The following is a 14,420-nucleotide window of genomic DNA, read 5'->3' on the forward strand; positions in this document are numbered from 1 at the left end:
CGTTAAAAATCACTTACAGACACTCCTGTGTCGTTTTTGACAAAGTTAATTAGTGGCCCAACACTGTGTGCGACTGCAAAAAACGTCCGTGTGAAACATTGGTTCCGGTGGCGCAAATATGGTTCCAGTGGACGAAGCAGAGTTTTTTTTTTTTTTTTTCTCGCAGACCTAATTGTTACATACGAAAGTAATCACACATAAAAAAATGAGCCCAGCTTTGTAATTTTCCTCATCCACTGACCTGTTTTCATTCTCCAAGCGGGCCAGGGTGCACTGGAGTTGCTCCTTGTCCTGGTGCTCCAAGTGGGCCAGCAACATGTGCTGCCCACAGGGGGAGTCCTGGTCCAGGGCAGGGCTGGGGTGACGCAGGAGGTACTGATCTTCATCTCTGAGTCGGCCCCACACAGAAATCAGCACACTGAGCCACCAGCAGCACCAAGCCCACGAGTGACAGCAAAAACAAAACAAAAACAAACAAAAAACAAAGCAACGCAAGGCAGAAGCAAGCGAGCGAAGACCACTAGGGCTTGTGCCCATATATTACATCAGGGGTGTCCAAAGGGACACATACAGAACAATCAAATAAGTGCCACTTTGAAATTATTCACATTTTAAGTGTTGTTTGATATATATATATATTTATTTTACCCACTAAAATGTTATCATTGGCAACACTAGTGTTGCCAATTTAATTTTTTAATTTAATTTTTGCCTTATAAAGGGCGACATGTGATTTCAATCCAATATGTTGCCCAAACAACAAGACCTCTCTTGAAAATGATGAGCACAAACAATGTTTATCTACAGGTTGGTGGCGGGAAGGAGGAATTATGGGACGTCCTCACTTTACGATGTTTTAAGGTGACGAACGGCGCAATAAAATAGTTTGCGCTTTGGCGTAAGAATATGTTATCACACCAAGACGGCACGCTCAGTTATTGCCGTACTGATTATTTTTCATTTGATTGTTTAATATTGGGTCTACAAGTGTTTATTTTTTTATGTTTTTATTTTAAATAAATACTGTATATTTCTTGTAATGACTTTACTTCTGCATTACTACAAGTTACTGAGAGGGAATGGAACACGGTCATAATCGAAGGACCCCCTGTACTTACATGGAATGTCCTTACCTAAATGAAACTAGTTAAAGTTAAGTTCATTGAGAGGCATGCTAAAAGAATTACAGCAGCCTCAAAATGCCATACAAAGGGCTCTAAAACAAGGCCACAAACAAGCGCATATACAATAAATTTTTCTTTTACAAATGTAACCGCACTTCAATCAATATTACATCATTGTATCATAATAGTATAGTTTTCAGCAGTGTGAAATTACACTAATTAAACAAATGGTTAATGTAATGCCTCTCTGACAGTTCCAATCAACTGAGCATTATTATCTTTGTAAAGAAAGTATACAACTGTTGTGTTGGGGAATGTTGTTTCTGTCACAGGCGCACACATATTTCTCAAGCTCACGTCAAGATGCACATACATAAAATTCATTTGAATGAAACGCTGATGAGAACACCTCAGCAGACAGATGGCCCGAGATCAGAGCGTGCAGAACTATGCTGCAGGGCATATGCAATGGATGAGGAAAAAACAAACAAACATTGTCACAAAAAGTGTTAACAGCCCACACAGACACACACAAACACAAACGTTAACATTATAGTAAATCCCCTTCATATTCGCGGGTCGCCATTCATAAATTCACCGACAATTTCTTATTTTCAGTTTTTATGATCTTTCTGAAACACTCTAAAATACCACAAAAAAAAATTGCACAGTATTGTCAAACATACATATGCAATCAGAATCATCTTTATTTGCCAAGTATGTCAGGAACACACAAGGAATTTGTCTCCGGTAGTTGGAGCTGCTCTTGTACGACAACAGACAGCCACTGTGACAAAAGATACTTTTAGTACATAAAAACACACTACGGAGAGTCACTGTGCAATGAAAAGTTACTGGTAATGTGGTAATGCTAATGCATTGACAATTGTGCAAATGGTGCAGATTAGTTCTCAAGCACATGAGTGGCCAGTATAGGTCAACAACAGATATGCAAATAGTGCAGAGTGACGAGACTACAATAAACGGCTGGAAGAGCCGAAACTGTCACGCTTTTTTCACTTCACTCGAGCGTGTCTGAAATTTGCTCTTACCTCAAATTTGGGCTCGCAACACAACGCAAAAAATAAATAATGATAATAATATATATATCGACCAAGAGACATCTCCTAACTTGAAAAACTCATAAATTGGGGCATTCATGTGTCAAGGTACAACCGTATTTATGGATTAAACTAAATTCAGCGGATTAAACTCGATATAGCAAATAAACAAATGAATAATCTTTAAAAAAAAAAAAAAAAAAAACTCAATATAGGCAATTATAGGGCAGGGCACGCAAATAGTGGGGGATTACTTTATATGGCCATAAACATGATCTCAGACTGACATCTATGAACAAACACGCATGCACGCACACACACACAATCATGTTGCAAGTCGGCGCCAATAATAAGGGTGTTGATGTCGTGCCAATGGCGACATACTCACAGACTTTCATCAGGAGAAAGGCTGTCCGTGAAGAAGGAACAATTTTGGTTTTCCATCTCCGCCAATCTACACACACGCACAAATACACACACACACACACACGGAAATGCACGCATATATTTACATACAAATGTGAAAACAGCCACACAAAAGAGAGGAGAGAAAGTGTCATATCAAATATACTAAGGGTCAAAATCAATAGATTTGATATGCTCCCACACTAGAGCAAAACAGGACCAAAAAAGAAAAAAGAAAGAAAAGTCACACACAGTGAAATCTGCACAGCTGATGTTTGGAAAGAACTGTGGCTAACTAACTATCACGGACTGCAAGTAAACAAAAAAGCTGCCCGTAAACTTCTAAGTGACAAGACTGCAGAGTGGGAGCAACAGAAAAAAAATTCCGTCTGCCAGAGAGGAGAATCAATAAAAATGTCAACAAGGAAAGGGAGATAAAATGTGTTTAAAATAGTGAACGCTGTCCCCGTCTACCAGCAGGGAGGCAATAAAAACACCCGGCAAGGCTGCAGTGTGTTTCAGAACCGCGGACAGCGACGGCGTTACGTTTCATGTCACAACATTGACATTGACGAGGAAGCTCATAACGGCTGTGTGAAGATCATTAAAAACAAGAACTAATAACTGAAAACTGACAGTTTGCTTGTGCGAAGCACTGATCCAACGTGTGGAAATGCATGAGGTCATGACCTTCAGCACCTAGCAAAGCACGGTGGTGGCGGGAACATGCTTTGAAGCTTTGATGCAGAATTTTTCTTCAGCTGGAACTGGGGCCTTAGTAAAAGGTGGAGGGAGTTATGAACACTTTGAAAAAGCACAAAACTTTCAGGCTTCTGCTAGAAAGCAAAAAAAGTCAGGAAAAGCCTACTAGAACATCTGAGGCATTTTAAATACTGGGAGGTGTGTGTTGACGCCAACTTGAGTTTGAATGTGATTGGCTAATTGTGAACACAGCCACATCCCCACTTATCGGAGGGTGTTCACAATTATGCAACCACATGTGGTGATAAAGAACAAAAGGTCCAAAGGAGTCTGTTTGTTGTTTTCTTCTCCTGCTCAGCTTCAGTATCATTAAACTAAGTATATGTTGATAAAACGTGTCCCAGCGTGGCAAGTGGCCAGCCTCCCGAGCGCTCTCTTTATCACAAGAGTTGGTGTGAGCGTTTTTCCTTTTTAATTACCACCCAGGAGAACGCCATTAACACCCAATTAACTCAAGCGTAATCTTCACCCAGCAGAGCCTGGGTGGCGCTTAACTGCTCTAAATGCATTTTACTTTCTTGTGAACGGGTCACTTTGTCCGTCTTTATGTGCGACGCTCACACCTGCACGCCGGCCCGTCCTCTGGCATTCAGAAAAAAGTTGAGCGGAAGGACAACATATCCAGTGCAAACCTCCAACGTCTAACACAATCTGTTCAGCGATGCTGGCAGACTTCCATTTTTTTCCCCGTAAAAAATATGAATTTGTTATCGTGACATTTGACTTGTTTCTCAAAAATAGGTGAAATTTTCATTCAGATGGCATTTAGGGGTACACATGGTGGTTATGTTTAATTGGCGTTGGAGTTCTGAGGGGTGTGCTCGGAAAAATTTCGCTGAATCCCAAAAGTGTTTTTAAATACTCAATTCAAGCATTATGTTTTGGATCAGATCAGGAGAAAGTGAATGCAACTATGCAAGGTTTGCAACTCAAAGACAGATAAACACAACAACTAACATATCAAACTTAATCCGTCACTATATAACCTACGGACAGGTAAACCACGTTAACTCCATGTCGGGAACAAGCCCAGATTGAACCCCTGATGTTCATCTTCTACTTAAAAAGCCGAGCTGACCTCAAATCCAAAGCAATGCAACACCGCCATCTCCAGGGATCTGTTAGTCATTACAGTGGTTTACAAGCCTGAATTTCACAAACAAACTGGGCGAGAACCTCTTCAACACTTGAAAACCCTACTTAATGAATATATAGTAAAGTCAATGAGTAAAGTACTATACTTGTTTTTTTAATGGTACTATATTCAAATGCATTGTTAATGCTCAAACTGTGCATAATGTAACAGTGGCGTACGACCATATCAACTAAACATTGAAATAAAACATCCATCTCATTTTTGATGAACACTTGGTTGAATGTTTACCATTGGTCGTTATGATGGTATTTGGAAGTATGTTTTTGAGGAGGCTTTTGGACCAGCATCCTAGCAGATGTACGTAAAATATTCATGTACCACGTGACAGTGGCTTTAGATTCACACTGCTGCCTCGTCAGTACCATCTCTAAAAAAATAAAAATAAAAATAATGGTTGTTCCATAAAGCCATTCATAAGCAGTCAACAAGCAGAGAGGAGAAGAGAGGCAGTCTCGTCAGATCCTTGCGCGTGGGTGTCTGTCTTTCAAAGTACACTTGTGTAAATTGTACAAGTATAATTGGACGTGAAAGGAAATACAAGAAACTGCCGCATCGCGCGGAGTTCTGAGAGAGAGATTTTCTTCTATACATCCTTGAAAAAAAAAGGTTGCACTATGATGCAGTCAAGACCTCACTGTCGTGATTAGAACGGTGCCAAAATCATGTACATCAATGTACAACACATTTTAAGAGACTTTACCTCTGAGTTTTATTATTCTGCTACATGTTTATGATGACTGAGGAAAAAAAAAAATAGTTGAGATGCCACTTGATAAAAATATTGCGGAAAATGCCACACTGAGCAATCATTTCTAGTCTTTCGTCATCTCATCACGTGTAGGGTGCAACATCAGACTTTTATTTGAGTTCTACGTCATCAAAACAAGTCATTAATCTTAAATCATTTCTTAAAAAAAGAAATCGTCTACTCAACTGTTGCTCTGACATCAATAATAAAGGCATCTCTGTTCGATTCCCTAATGTGCTCTACTGATTGGTTGACGGGTAGTTAAAAAGTTAACCACATATCAGAATACTGAGGGAGGCACAGTGAGAGCTCAGCCCATCATGAAGGGAGTCAACAATAAGAGCTGTGTAATCCTATTATGATGGGGCTCAGATCATACTGAAGTTAAGCAAGCTGAAATTAGCTGCATTTTTTTTTTGGGTCAGGCTGCTTGATCCAGTTGCTGCTGCTGATGGTTTATTTAAAGCCGGTGTGCATGTAGAATAATGTTTTGTGCAAAAAAAAAAAAAAAAAAAAAAAAAAAGTGTGGCATTCAACTAAATCACGCAGTCCGTGATGAAAGGCCAAAGAAAAAAAATTGAGTCACGAGCTGAAATGAGACGCTGATAAAACAGAACAATATAATGAAATATTTTAAGTAGATGGGTTTTTATGGCGATTTTTCACAACTCTGTGAAAGAAGGCAACACATTTAGTCATGTTTCGTCTTTTATGATTTCCAAAGAGACACTATGTCCTCTTGGTTTGATTTTGCTGAAAGTTGTAAGTAGGAGAGAGAACGTAACCTTTTCATACTGTCGGGTCAAATTTGACTCGTTTTGACATTTGTCCGCTGTAAAAATAGCTTAAATGTCATACTTTCACCTTGAAATTTGATGTCTTTTCCTAAATTGACCCAAAATACACCAAAATGAAAAGATTCTCCAATTTGACCTTTTTCTACTAAAATGGATTTTAGATTTACCAGTGCGTATTAAATCAAGACAAATTGTGGTAACTGTTAAAACTGAAACTGTACATGCTTTTAATGTGTGTATTTTAATGGGGCAGCAGTAACAGTGTTCAAGAGGGAGCTTGAAAGAGTCCTGGGAACTTTTTGTCTTTCTGCCACATTTGCACAGGGTCCAGCAGAAACATGCACCTGTTGACCTTTGAAGGGGTTCGCGACAGAAATAAGAACCATCATAAATAATGAACATAAGGAAAAGTCATCATACAGAGAGGTCAGAGGGTCCCTTGAGATAGGTGTGAAATCTGTGCCTGCCAACACAATTACAACGGACCACCAATACATTTGCACTTTAGCATTCACAAACTCACCTATCCTCCATTATCTGTGAAATATTTCTTGTTTGCTTATTTGGACAAAAAAAAGTCAGGTTTTTTTTTTTGGGTGGCAAAATAGTGTCTATAGTATGTACCTCTTATGGTTAGTATTGCATTGTAGCATCTCTTAAACTGTGACAACAAACGATTACTCTCTGCCCTAACCACGCCATAAAAACATCCAACTCGTTGTCAACCAAACTTCCGCGGCGAAGGCAGATGGTTGTTTTAGCACTTGCTGTGTTCCCAAAAACTCATCCAATCATAAATGTGACAGCAGCCGTGTTAGATTTGCGACTGACCGTCAGTGGGGGAGGATGCCGAGAAATCAAGGTTAATGGAGCCAGTGTCTGCTTTCGCCAAACTAAGACTCAACACACCATCAAAACAAATGGAATCCATAGCAACAAATTTGACCTGGAACATACTATGTGTACATGGAATACAAAGAGTATGTAAGTGATAGAACCCATTAAAAGTAAACTTACCACCCACTCACTGGTTAATATGAAATAATAGAGCAATATGGAGGATTTACAAGAAAAGGAGAGTCAAAAATAGATAAAGATGGAGAAATAGATATGTGGCTAAGACGAGAGAGTTTTGGCGGCGTGTTAATGCAGCAACATCCCCACAGGAGTAATACACAACGACACACTTTCAGCGCACACACAAGCCACATTAATGGGTGCGTGTGTGTGTTTAGCCTCCAGTAGTGCAGTAGTCCTGTTTCTAATCTGTCAAAGAGACACTGATCCACAAGGACAGCTCCCAGGTGACCAGTGGGCTCAGCGGCCCGGCCAGTGACAAGCCACTGGGCACGCTGGACCCCCGCTGACCTCACACGATAGAACACATCCACCATATATGCACGGACAACACAACAAGCTGTTTTAAATCTGCTTATGTTTGTGCTGGAGGCTGAAGTTGAGGCTCGCTGGGGTTATGAAAAAAAAAAAAAAAAAGTGCATACCTACATATTAAAACAAACATAATAAACCAATTACTCCTCCCTAGCTCAGCTTTGGGGCAAATAAAAATATGACTGGGACATATCAAAGTCAGTGGGGTTTAGAACAAAAGATGTATTATCACAGTAATAAACTCCTGTTTTTTCGAGAACAAAAAGCCCTTTTTCAGGAATATATAGTAGTCCTATTTTTTTATGGAATAAAAGTGACTTTTTCAGAATAAAAAGTATAATATTAAGAGGATAGCATTGCATTTTAAATATTCACTTGTTAAAATGTGAATTTCTTCCTTAGTTGAACTTTACTATCATAATATTGCAACTTAATCTTGGAAAATTTTGACTTTGTCGTAAAATGACTTACTATTTTCTTGAAAAAAATAACTACTCTCATGACAGTACAACTATTTTTTTTCTCTAAAAGAAAATTTATATTTAATAAAAGGTGCATCACCACAGAAATTAAATCCTATGTTTTAGAGCATAAAATTGGACTTTTGAAATTCACTTGTTAAAATTTGACTGTTCCCGCATTAAGCTTTGACTTTAATATCATAATATTATTGAAAAAAATAAGTAAAAAAGCGTAAGGGATACACAAAGTAATGTTTGTTAAAGTTAGTATTATGGCTAATCTAAAAAGGGGTTCCCGGATGCAAAAAGTGTGAGAACCCCTGGTCTCGAGGCACATGGCTACCAGATCGATACTTCAATCAAAACTTTGCAGAGATCAGGTAAAAGGCAGAGGAGGCGAAAAAGTGGAAGTAGGGAGACTTAATTAAGAGAACACACAGCGGGGGTGGGAGACTTTTGGAGATCGTACAGCTGCGGCACAGCGAGAGACGTACCTGCTGGCATAATGCTCGATCCTGCTGTGCGTGTCTGCGTGGGGCAGTTTAGGGGACGAGCACAGCCTGGGAACAACAAATATACATATATGCAGTATAGGATGTCACAGTGAAAAATTAATCCACAAATATTGCACCACTGCATTTGTATTTTTCAGCATGGAAAATATGGGAGAGCACCTTAAGTCCAAAATTATGTTTGAAGAGATGGAATTGGAAGTGTTAGCGGAAGAGGCAAGCCAACAACAACAAAAAAGTCACAGAGTCACAGAAAGTGAATTGATCGCTCCAATAATTTGGGGGAAGCCACCGACCTCATAAAAGCTGTGTTTTGGATAATTCAACTTGCCCCGAGTTCGTGTGATTTAGACGATTGTGCCCATCCTGCGTAACATTGCCTTTAATACTTGGGACAGCACAACCGAAAAAACTGCTCTGGGAGAAGCCAGCACCAATCTTGCAAAGTCTTGGGTGTACCCTGCCTCGTGCCCAAAAGCAGCTGGGAAAGGCTCCGGCTCACAGATGACCCCATGAGAACAAGCGGGAAAGAAAATAGATGGATTTTCATTCTTTTAATTTGTAATTAGCATGTGATAATGGGCTAAAATGTTTGCCTTTTTCCCCAAATAGGAATAGCAAATATAATACAGTAACATAATGGTACAGCCAGTACATTAATTCTTTTCTGATACATGTATAAATATTGTGTTTTTAACTATTTTTGTAAATTACAGAATACACACTTTATTTAATGTAAATTCAAACATAAAAGGTTAACAAAATCAAAAACAAAACAAAAATGTAAGAGAAAAAGGGAAGGGAAAAAAATTGGACTCTTTCAATTCAAGTCACATTGTGAGGATGTCTGGTCTGGTTTCCTCATCATCATCTCACAAGCAATTTTATGAAGCGCAAAAGTGGCAGGTTGATTCCATTGTCAGAATTTTTACAGTTTGTTCCCTTTACTGAAAATCCCCTCTGTTTATTTTAAGTAGCCTCTGAATGAATGATCCAAAAACTAACGTTCAAATGAGGTCAAGCAGACTGATGATATTACATCACGTTCACAAGCTGCCAGCGTGCAGGCCCATAAACTTGCTAAAGTGGGCACACGGACACCCTGCAGCTTTGCTTACTGATGACTTCATGGATTTTAGTCTCATTGCTCTTGTTTTTCCGCCTTTGGCAGGAACGAGCGCACGTGAACGTTGTGTGTGAGCGGGGTAACATTATGGCGATGCCGAGCGCTCCCTTTCAGCCGGTCGGGCGAGCCCAAACGGTCGGAGCATGATAATCAGCCTCTCGCTGCGTGCATGTGTGTGTTATACATCATGTTACGGCTCACAATATTTTCATGACATGTATCCATTTTTGGATACATGTCCAATTTTATGTGATATTCTTAGTTTCCGAAAGAGGTGTTTCATGGCTTACGGCGCTCAAATGGAGCAAATGAATGAAGTCATTTTGATTTTCAAGAACAGGAGATACCCTCTGCCGATCATGGAAAATAATTACATTTTAACTCGAGAAGTGGAAGCTCCCTAGTAATATAAGAAAAAAAAAAAAGTGGCACTGCAGTTTTACAAACTGCACATAATGCAAAGAAACTGCAGTCGGAAGGGTTGAAGAAATATATATAAATTGATATCTTATACTCATGACAGGATATTATATTATTATTATGTTATAAACTTGATGCAGTAATAGAAGCAAAACAAATACAAATAAAAACCACTGTTCCAAAGCAAATGACCATGTTCGCTTTCGACTGCTTTAATGGGTTGTAACACATGAGACGGATGTTTGGGAAGCAGGTGGTTCGTGTATATATATTTGAAATCAAAAACGTTGTGCAATGTTGGACTCACGTCTCAGAGCTGTCAGCCTCCAGCACAGACTGAACGGGCAGGTAACCTCTCTGCGGGTGCTTGGTGAAGTATTGCTTTGATCGGAACTTGTTCTTCAGAGTCTTGGCAAAGTCCCTCATCTTCTCTCCCGAAGTCGTCTGGAGGGGGATGAAGGCGGAAGGCGGCGGAAGGACAAGCAAGTGCATGGCGGCAGAAGAGAGTTTGGAGAATGATTCAAGAGTTTGTGGTCATGTTTCTTGTAGAAAATGATCTTATATGAAAATCATCTGGTCTGTGACGGGCACTGGCTAAAACGGGCTAAAAGATTGGAACTTGAATGTTACTCACAAGCAATAGGAACAGTTAAAGTCCCTATAAATTGAAAATAAAGATTGTTAACAAACGTGCTAATTTTGAATGATAAAAAAAAACCAAGTATAATATATATAGATCCGCTTGAAGCCTTGGGTGGCTGGTCAGCGCGAGGCTTTTCCATGCCACGACAACGAGGCGCTCTAAAGCAGCCCGGCCCCAGCAAAGCCCCTGTGCACACGCTGGCTCGTCAAGTCAGACTTTTTTCCCCCTCCTCACTCTTTCGCCTTTCTCTGTGTGACATTAGCGCACTCATGGCCGACAACGAGGCGCTCTAAAGCAGCCAAGTCAGTGGACTATGCAGCAGGAAGACGCATTTTCGGAGTGTAAGCATAGCTAGCTAGCTAACGCCACGTTGCAATTGCACCGGATCACCGCTCCTGTGGACTAAAGCGCTCAAGTTCTTATACAGGGGGAGAGGGGCGACTCATGCCCAAGTGCGTTACTGGGCTCTGTTTTAGTCAAGCCCCCCCAAAATCTGGAAAACTCAAATGGTGAAAAACAGTTTAAAGCTATATCACCACAAGTTAGTATTACATACGGTTGAAAACCGACATTTACATACACTATATTAAAAGACACACTTTTTTTCCACAGTCTGACATGAAATCAGAATTATATATAGAAATATTTTTGGAAATCCTCATTGACCTAAAACAGAACAAGTTTAGTCAGATTTCACGTCAGACATGGAAAATAACAAAACAAAGTGCATGTAAACGTCTGGTTTCATCTGTAGTTCTCAGTCTTTGCACGTTTTCGCCAATTATCTAATTAAACAAGGAACTATGAGTTTTTGATTTCACTTTAAAGGGTCTTTAAGATTTTTTTGTGTCCGTTATATTTCACGACATGATTGTTTCCTAACCGTAATTGAGGTCAGGCACATACTGTATTTTACATTCAGAAAAAAATCTCACTGCTCACTGTCAACCAAAATGCCACAAAAAGTCTGCTGAAATAATCATCTTATCTCAGTTGACTTACAATTTACTTACCCAGTTACTCCCAAAACTATAATTCTGTTGCATTAATGAAAACAGGGACCTGATCCCTGCATACACATGTTAATTGTACCTTCTGCCATTGAGTGCAATAGCATTTTATACGTCTGCCTGTCACGATACGTCGCTGGCATATATAGATGAAAAAAAGAGATAATTTGTGGTGAAAAAAACCATCTTTTTCATTTCCCACGGCACACCTGATGATCTCACACGGCACAGTGGTCGGAAATCACTGCACGACAAAATACATGTTTACAGTATGTTAAAAGGAGCACAAAATCCATGTGCCAAAATAAACACTGGCAGATGTTGTTTTAATTGCAGCTATCACAGTCTAATCAAAGGAGGGCGCATAAAAATTTGTCTTACTGGGGTGTAGTACTCCATGATGGGGTAGTGCAGCTTTTTGCCCTTCATAGTGCGTCCGGTTAGAAAACACGTCTGGCAAATGTCCACGTTGAACTGCTTTAAACTGCGATACCTGCCAAAAGCAATCAAACTCAATGTGAGCTTGCAGAATGAAGGCTTGATACCGAGGTTTTGTTTTATTTCACGTATGCGCACAGCAGCCTGTCCTGCAAGGTCGACTGCATGATAATTCCATTACGGCCACTTTTGACTAGTCATTTCTAACTGCTTTTGCCACTAAATTAATTATTAATTAGAGGCAAACATCATTTGGACATTGTGATGTTTCCACCTGCCTGAAGCCCTTGATGGGAAATTGTTTGCAGATGTAACATTTGGCCTGGTGATTGGTGGACTCGGCAGCAGTCACCCGGTGGAGCACAGGCAGCCAAACCATGGACTGGGGCTCCAGACTCATCCACTCAAGGAAATGAGATAGCTCAATGGCAGGTTTTCCTGAGGCCTGCACAAACAAGGGAAGAGTGGGGGGAGCGGCACAGAGTAAAGAATCCAAATATAGACCGGGAGGCAGGCGGGTACATGACGTTATGAGAAGCGAAGGTGAACTCGATGCAGTTCAAATAAGAACAGAGGTGGTAAAATTATATTGTGTACTGTCACGGCGAGCGAATGAGAGCAAACACAGACACATTGGGCCTTTCGAGAGCGAGTACGACGCTTGTGTAACGAACACACAGTTTAAACAGGGTCTCCGAACAATAACATTCACGTTCTATCTGGAAGGCTTCCCATTTTCCTGGAATAGTGGACTAGTTGGCAGGCTTTGGTCTTAAGTAAGGGGATGGACATCCATCCATCCATTTTCTGTACCACTTATCCTCATTAGTGTCGCAAGTGTGCTGGAGCTAGCTGACTTTGGGAGAGAGTACTCCCTGAACTGGTGGCCAAAATAATTCCCCCATTTTGGTTGTCACTCAACCCCCAAACCAAAGGAAAAGGTTCCTTATGTGCCCTGCGTCCCAATACGACAAGACTATATACACTTGGATGGCGTAGGTGCGGTAAAACTTGCAGGTTTATTAGATTGACTCCTGAATCACAGCGCATGTTTATACAATGGGGGAGCGTGTGTCGTGAGTCGGTGGGACTCTTTTGATGAGGGGCTTCTTTCGTGGAGATAAGTTGGTGACTTGGCATGTCACATGTTGGAGGAGGGCGAAGTACAGATTAGTGTGTAAAAACAACAACAACAAAAAGACTGGTAAATGTAGATGTACTGATTTATATTCTGTACAGTACTTGTGTAAAAGTAAAAATAAATAAATAAATAAAATAAAAAGTACAGGCTCTGAAATGTACTTTAGTATAATAGTAAAATGTAACATTTTTACTGGCATAAACCTGTTTTGATAACTTGCCACAATGAAAAAAAAACCTGCATACAAAATAGTTAATAGTTATAAAAAAACATGAAACGTGATTTCCCCCCCCCCCCCCTATTAGTATGAGCACTATGTAAGTTAATAAAAGCACTCTTTTACTAACTTACATAGTGCTCATACTAATAAGAAAAAAAATCCTGTTTCATGTTTTTTTTTAAATTAGCAACTTTTATGTTTCAAAACAATGTTTTCATAATTTTGCTAATGTTGTGAAATGACTAACAAAAAAACAAAAAACAATGCAAAATTAGGTAATGATATCAGCTAAAACAAACGAACAAACACCGTACTTGTACAGTATGTGTTTTTGAACGCCAAAAGCTCGTGGATTTTAGATTGGCACAAGAAATCCTATTCGCCAACAATCATTTGTGTAGCTGACAACATCAAACAATGGACAATATGCACGGCAAAGCATGAAGCATTTCCAGTGGAAGGATTGGGCGGTGTACAACTTTCCCAAGATCTCGTTCAATCGCTCAAGATCTCAACAGTGGTGGACTTTATCTCCCTCTATTAATGTCTTGTTTTATGTGGGAAAAAAATAAAAAAATAATTATATATATATATATATATATATATATATATGTTTTATGTTGTGAAAGAAATTTAAAAAAAAAAATATATATATACACATATACATACATATATATATATATTCACATGTATATTACATATAAAATTTACTTTAGGCTGCTTTCTACTTCTGAACAAAAACACCTCGACTTTAGAATCCAAGTGTCCTAAGTACATACAGAATGTGTGTGTCTGCATGGTTGCGTCACTCTCCCCGAGACGCCTTTTCGCGAATTCCAGGATGCGATCAAAGGGAAGACATCTTCATAAAGGAGCGACTTGATAAGTGATGAAAATCGTCGATGTGCTAAATTCTCATTAAGTCGGCATCTTAGGTGCATTAAGAGCTTGATTTCCCCTGGGGCTTCCTCTGCTACTCAAGCAGAGCTGCATCATAAATACAT

The 14,420-nt window shown here is 39.6% G+C and overlaps 1 protein-coding gene across 2 annotated transcripts in view; it reads right to left on the bottom strand.

Annotated features, from left to right (window-relative positions):
• drp2 (dystrophin related protein 2) overlaps positions 1-14,420 on the bottom strand; it is a 77,301-nt gene that overhangs the window by 9,312 nt on the left and 53,569 nt on the right. Inside the window, exons 15-20 of one of the 2 annotated variants that reach the window (XM_061786688.1) lie at positions 12,334-12,500; positions 11,999-12,110; positions 10,272-10,408; positions 8,401-8,466; positions 2,574-2,639; positions 242-355 (exon numbers count right to left, since the gene is read on the bottom strand). In XM_061786688.1, the coding sequence (XP_061642672.1) occupies positions 242-355; positions 2,574-2,639; positions 8,401-8,466; positions 10,272-10,408; positions 11,999-12,110; positions 12,334-12,500 (662 nt within the window). Of the gene's footprint in view, positions 1-241; positions 389-2,573; positions 2,640-8,400; positions 8,467-10,271; positions 10,409-11,998; positions 12,111-12,333; positions 12,501-14,420 lie in introns of both variants that reach the window. The other variant, XM_061786687.1, reaches the window with a different exon arrangement.

The sequence above is a fragment of the Phyllopteryx taeniolatus genome, chromosome 10 (assembly GCF_024500385.1).
Source record: "Phyllopteryx taeniolatus isolate TA_2022b chromosome 10, UOR_Ptae_1.2, whole genome shotgun sequence".
NCBI classification, from domain to species: domain Eukaryota; kingdom Metazoa; phylum Chordata; class Actinopteri; order Syngnathiformes; family Syngnathidae; genus Phyllopteryx; species Phyllopteryx taeniolatus.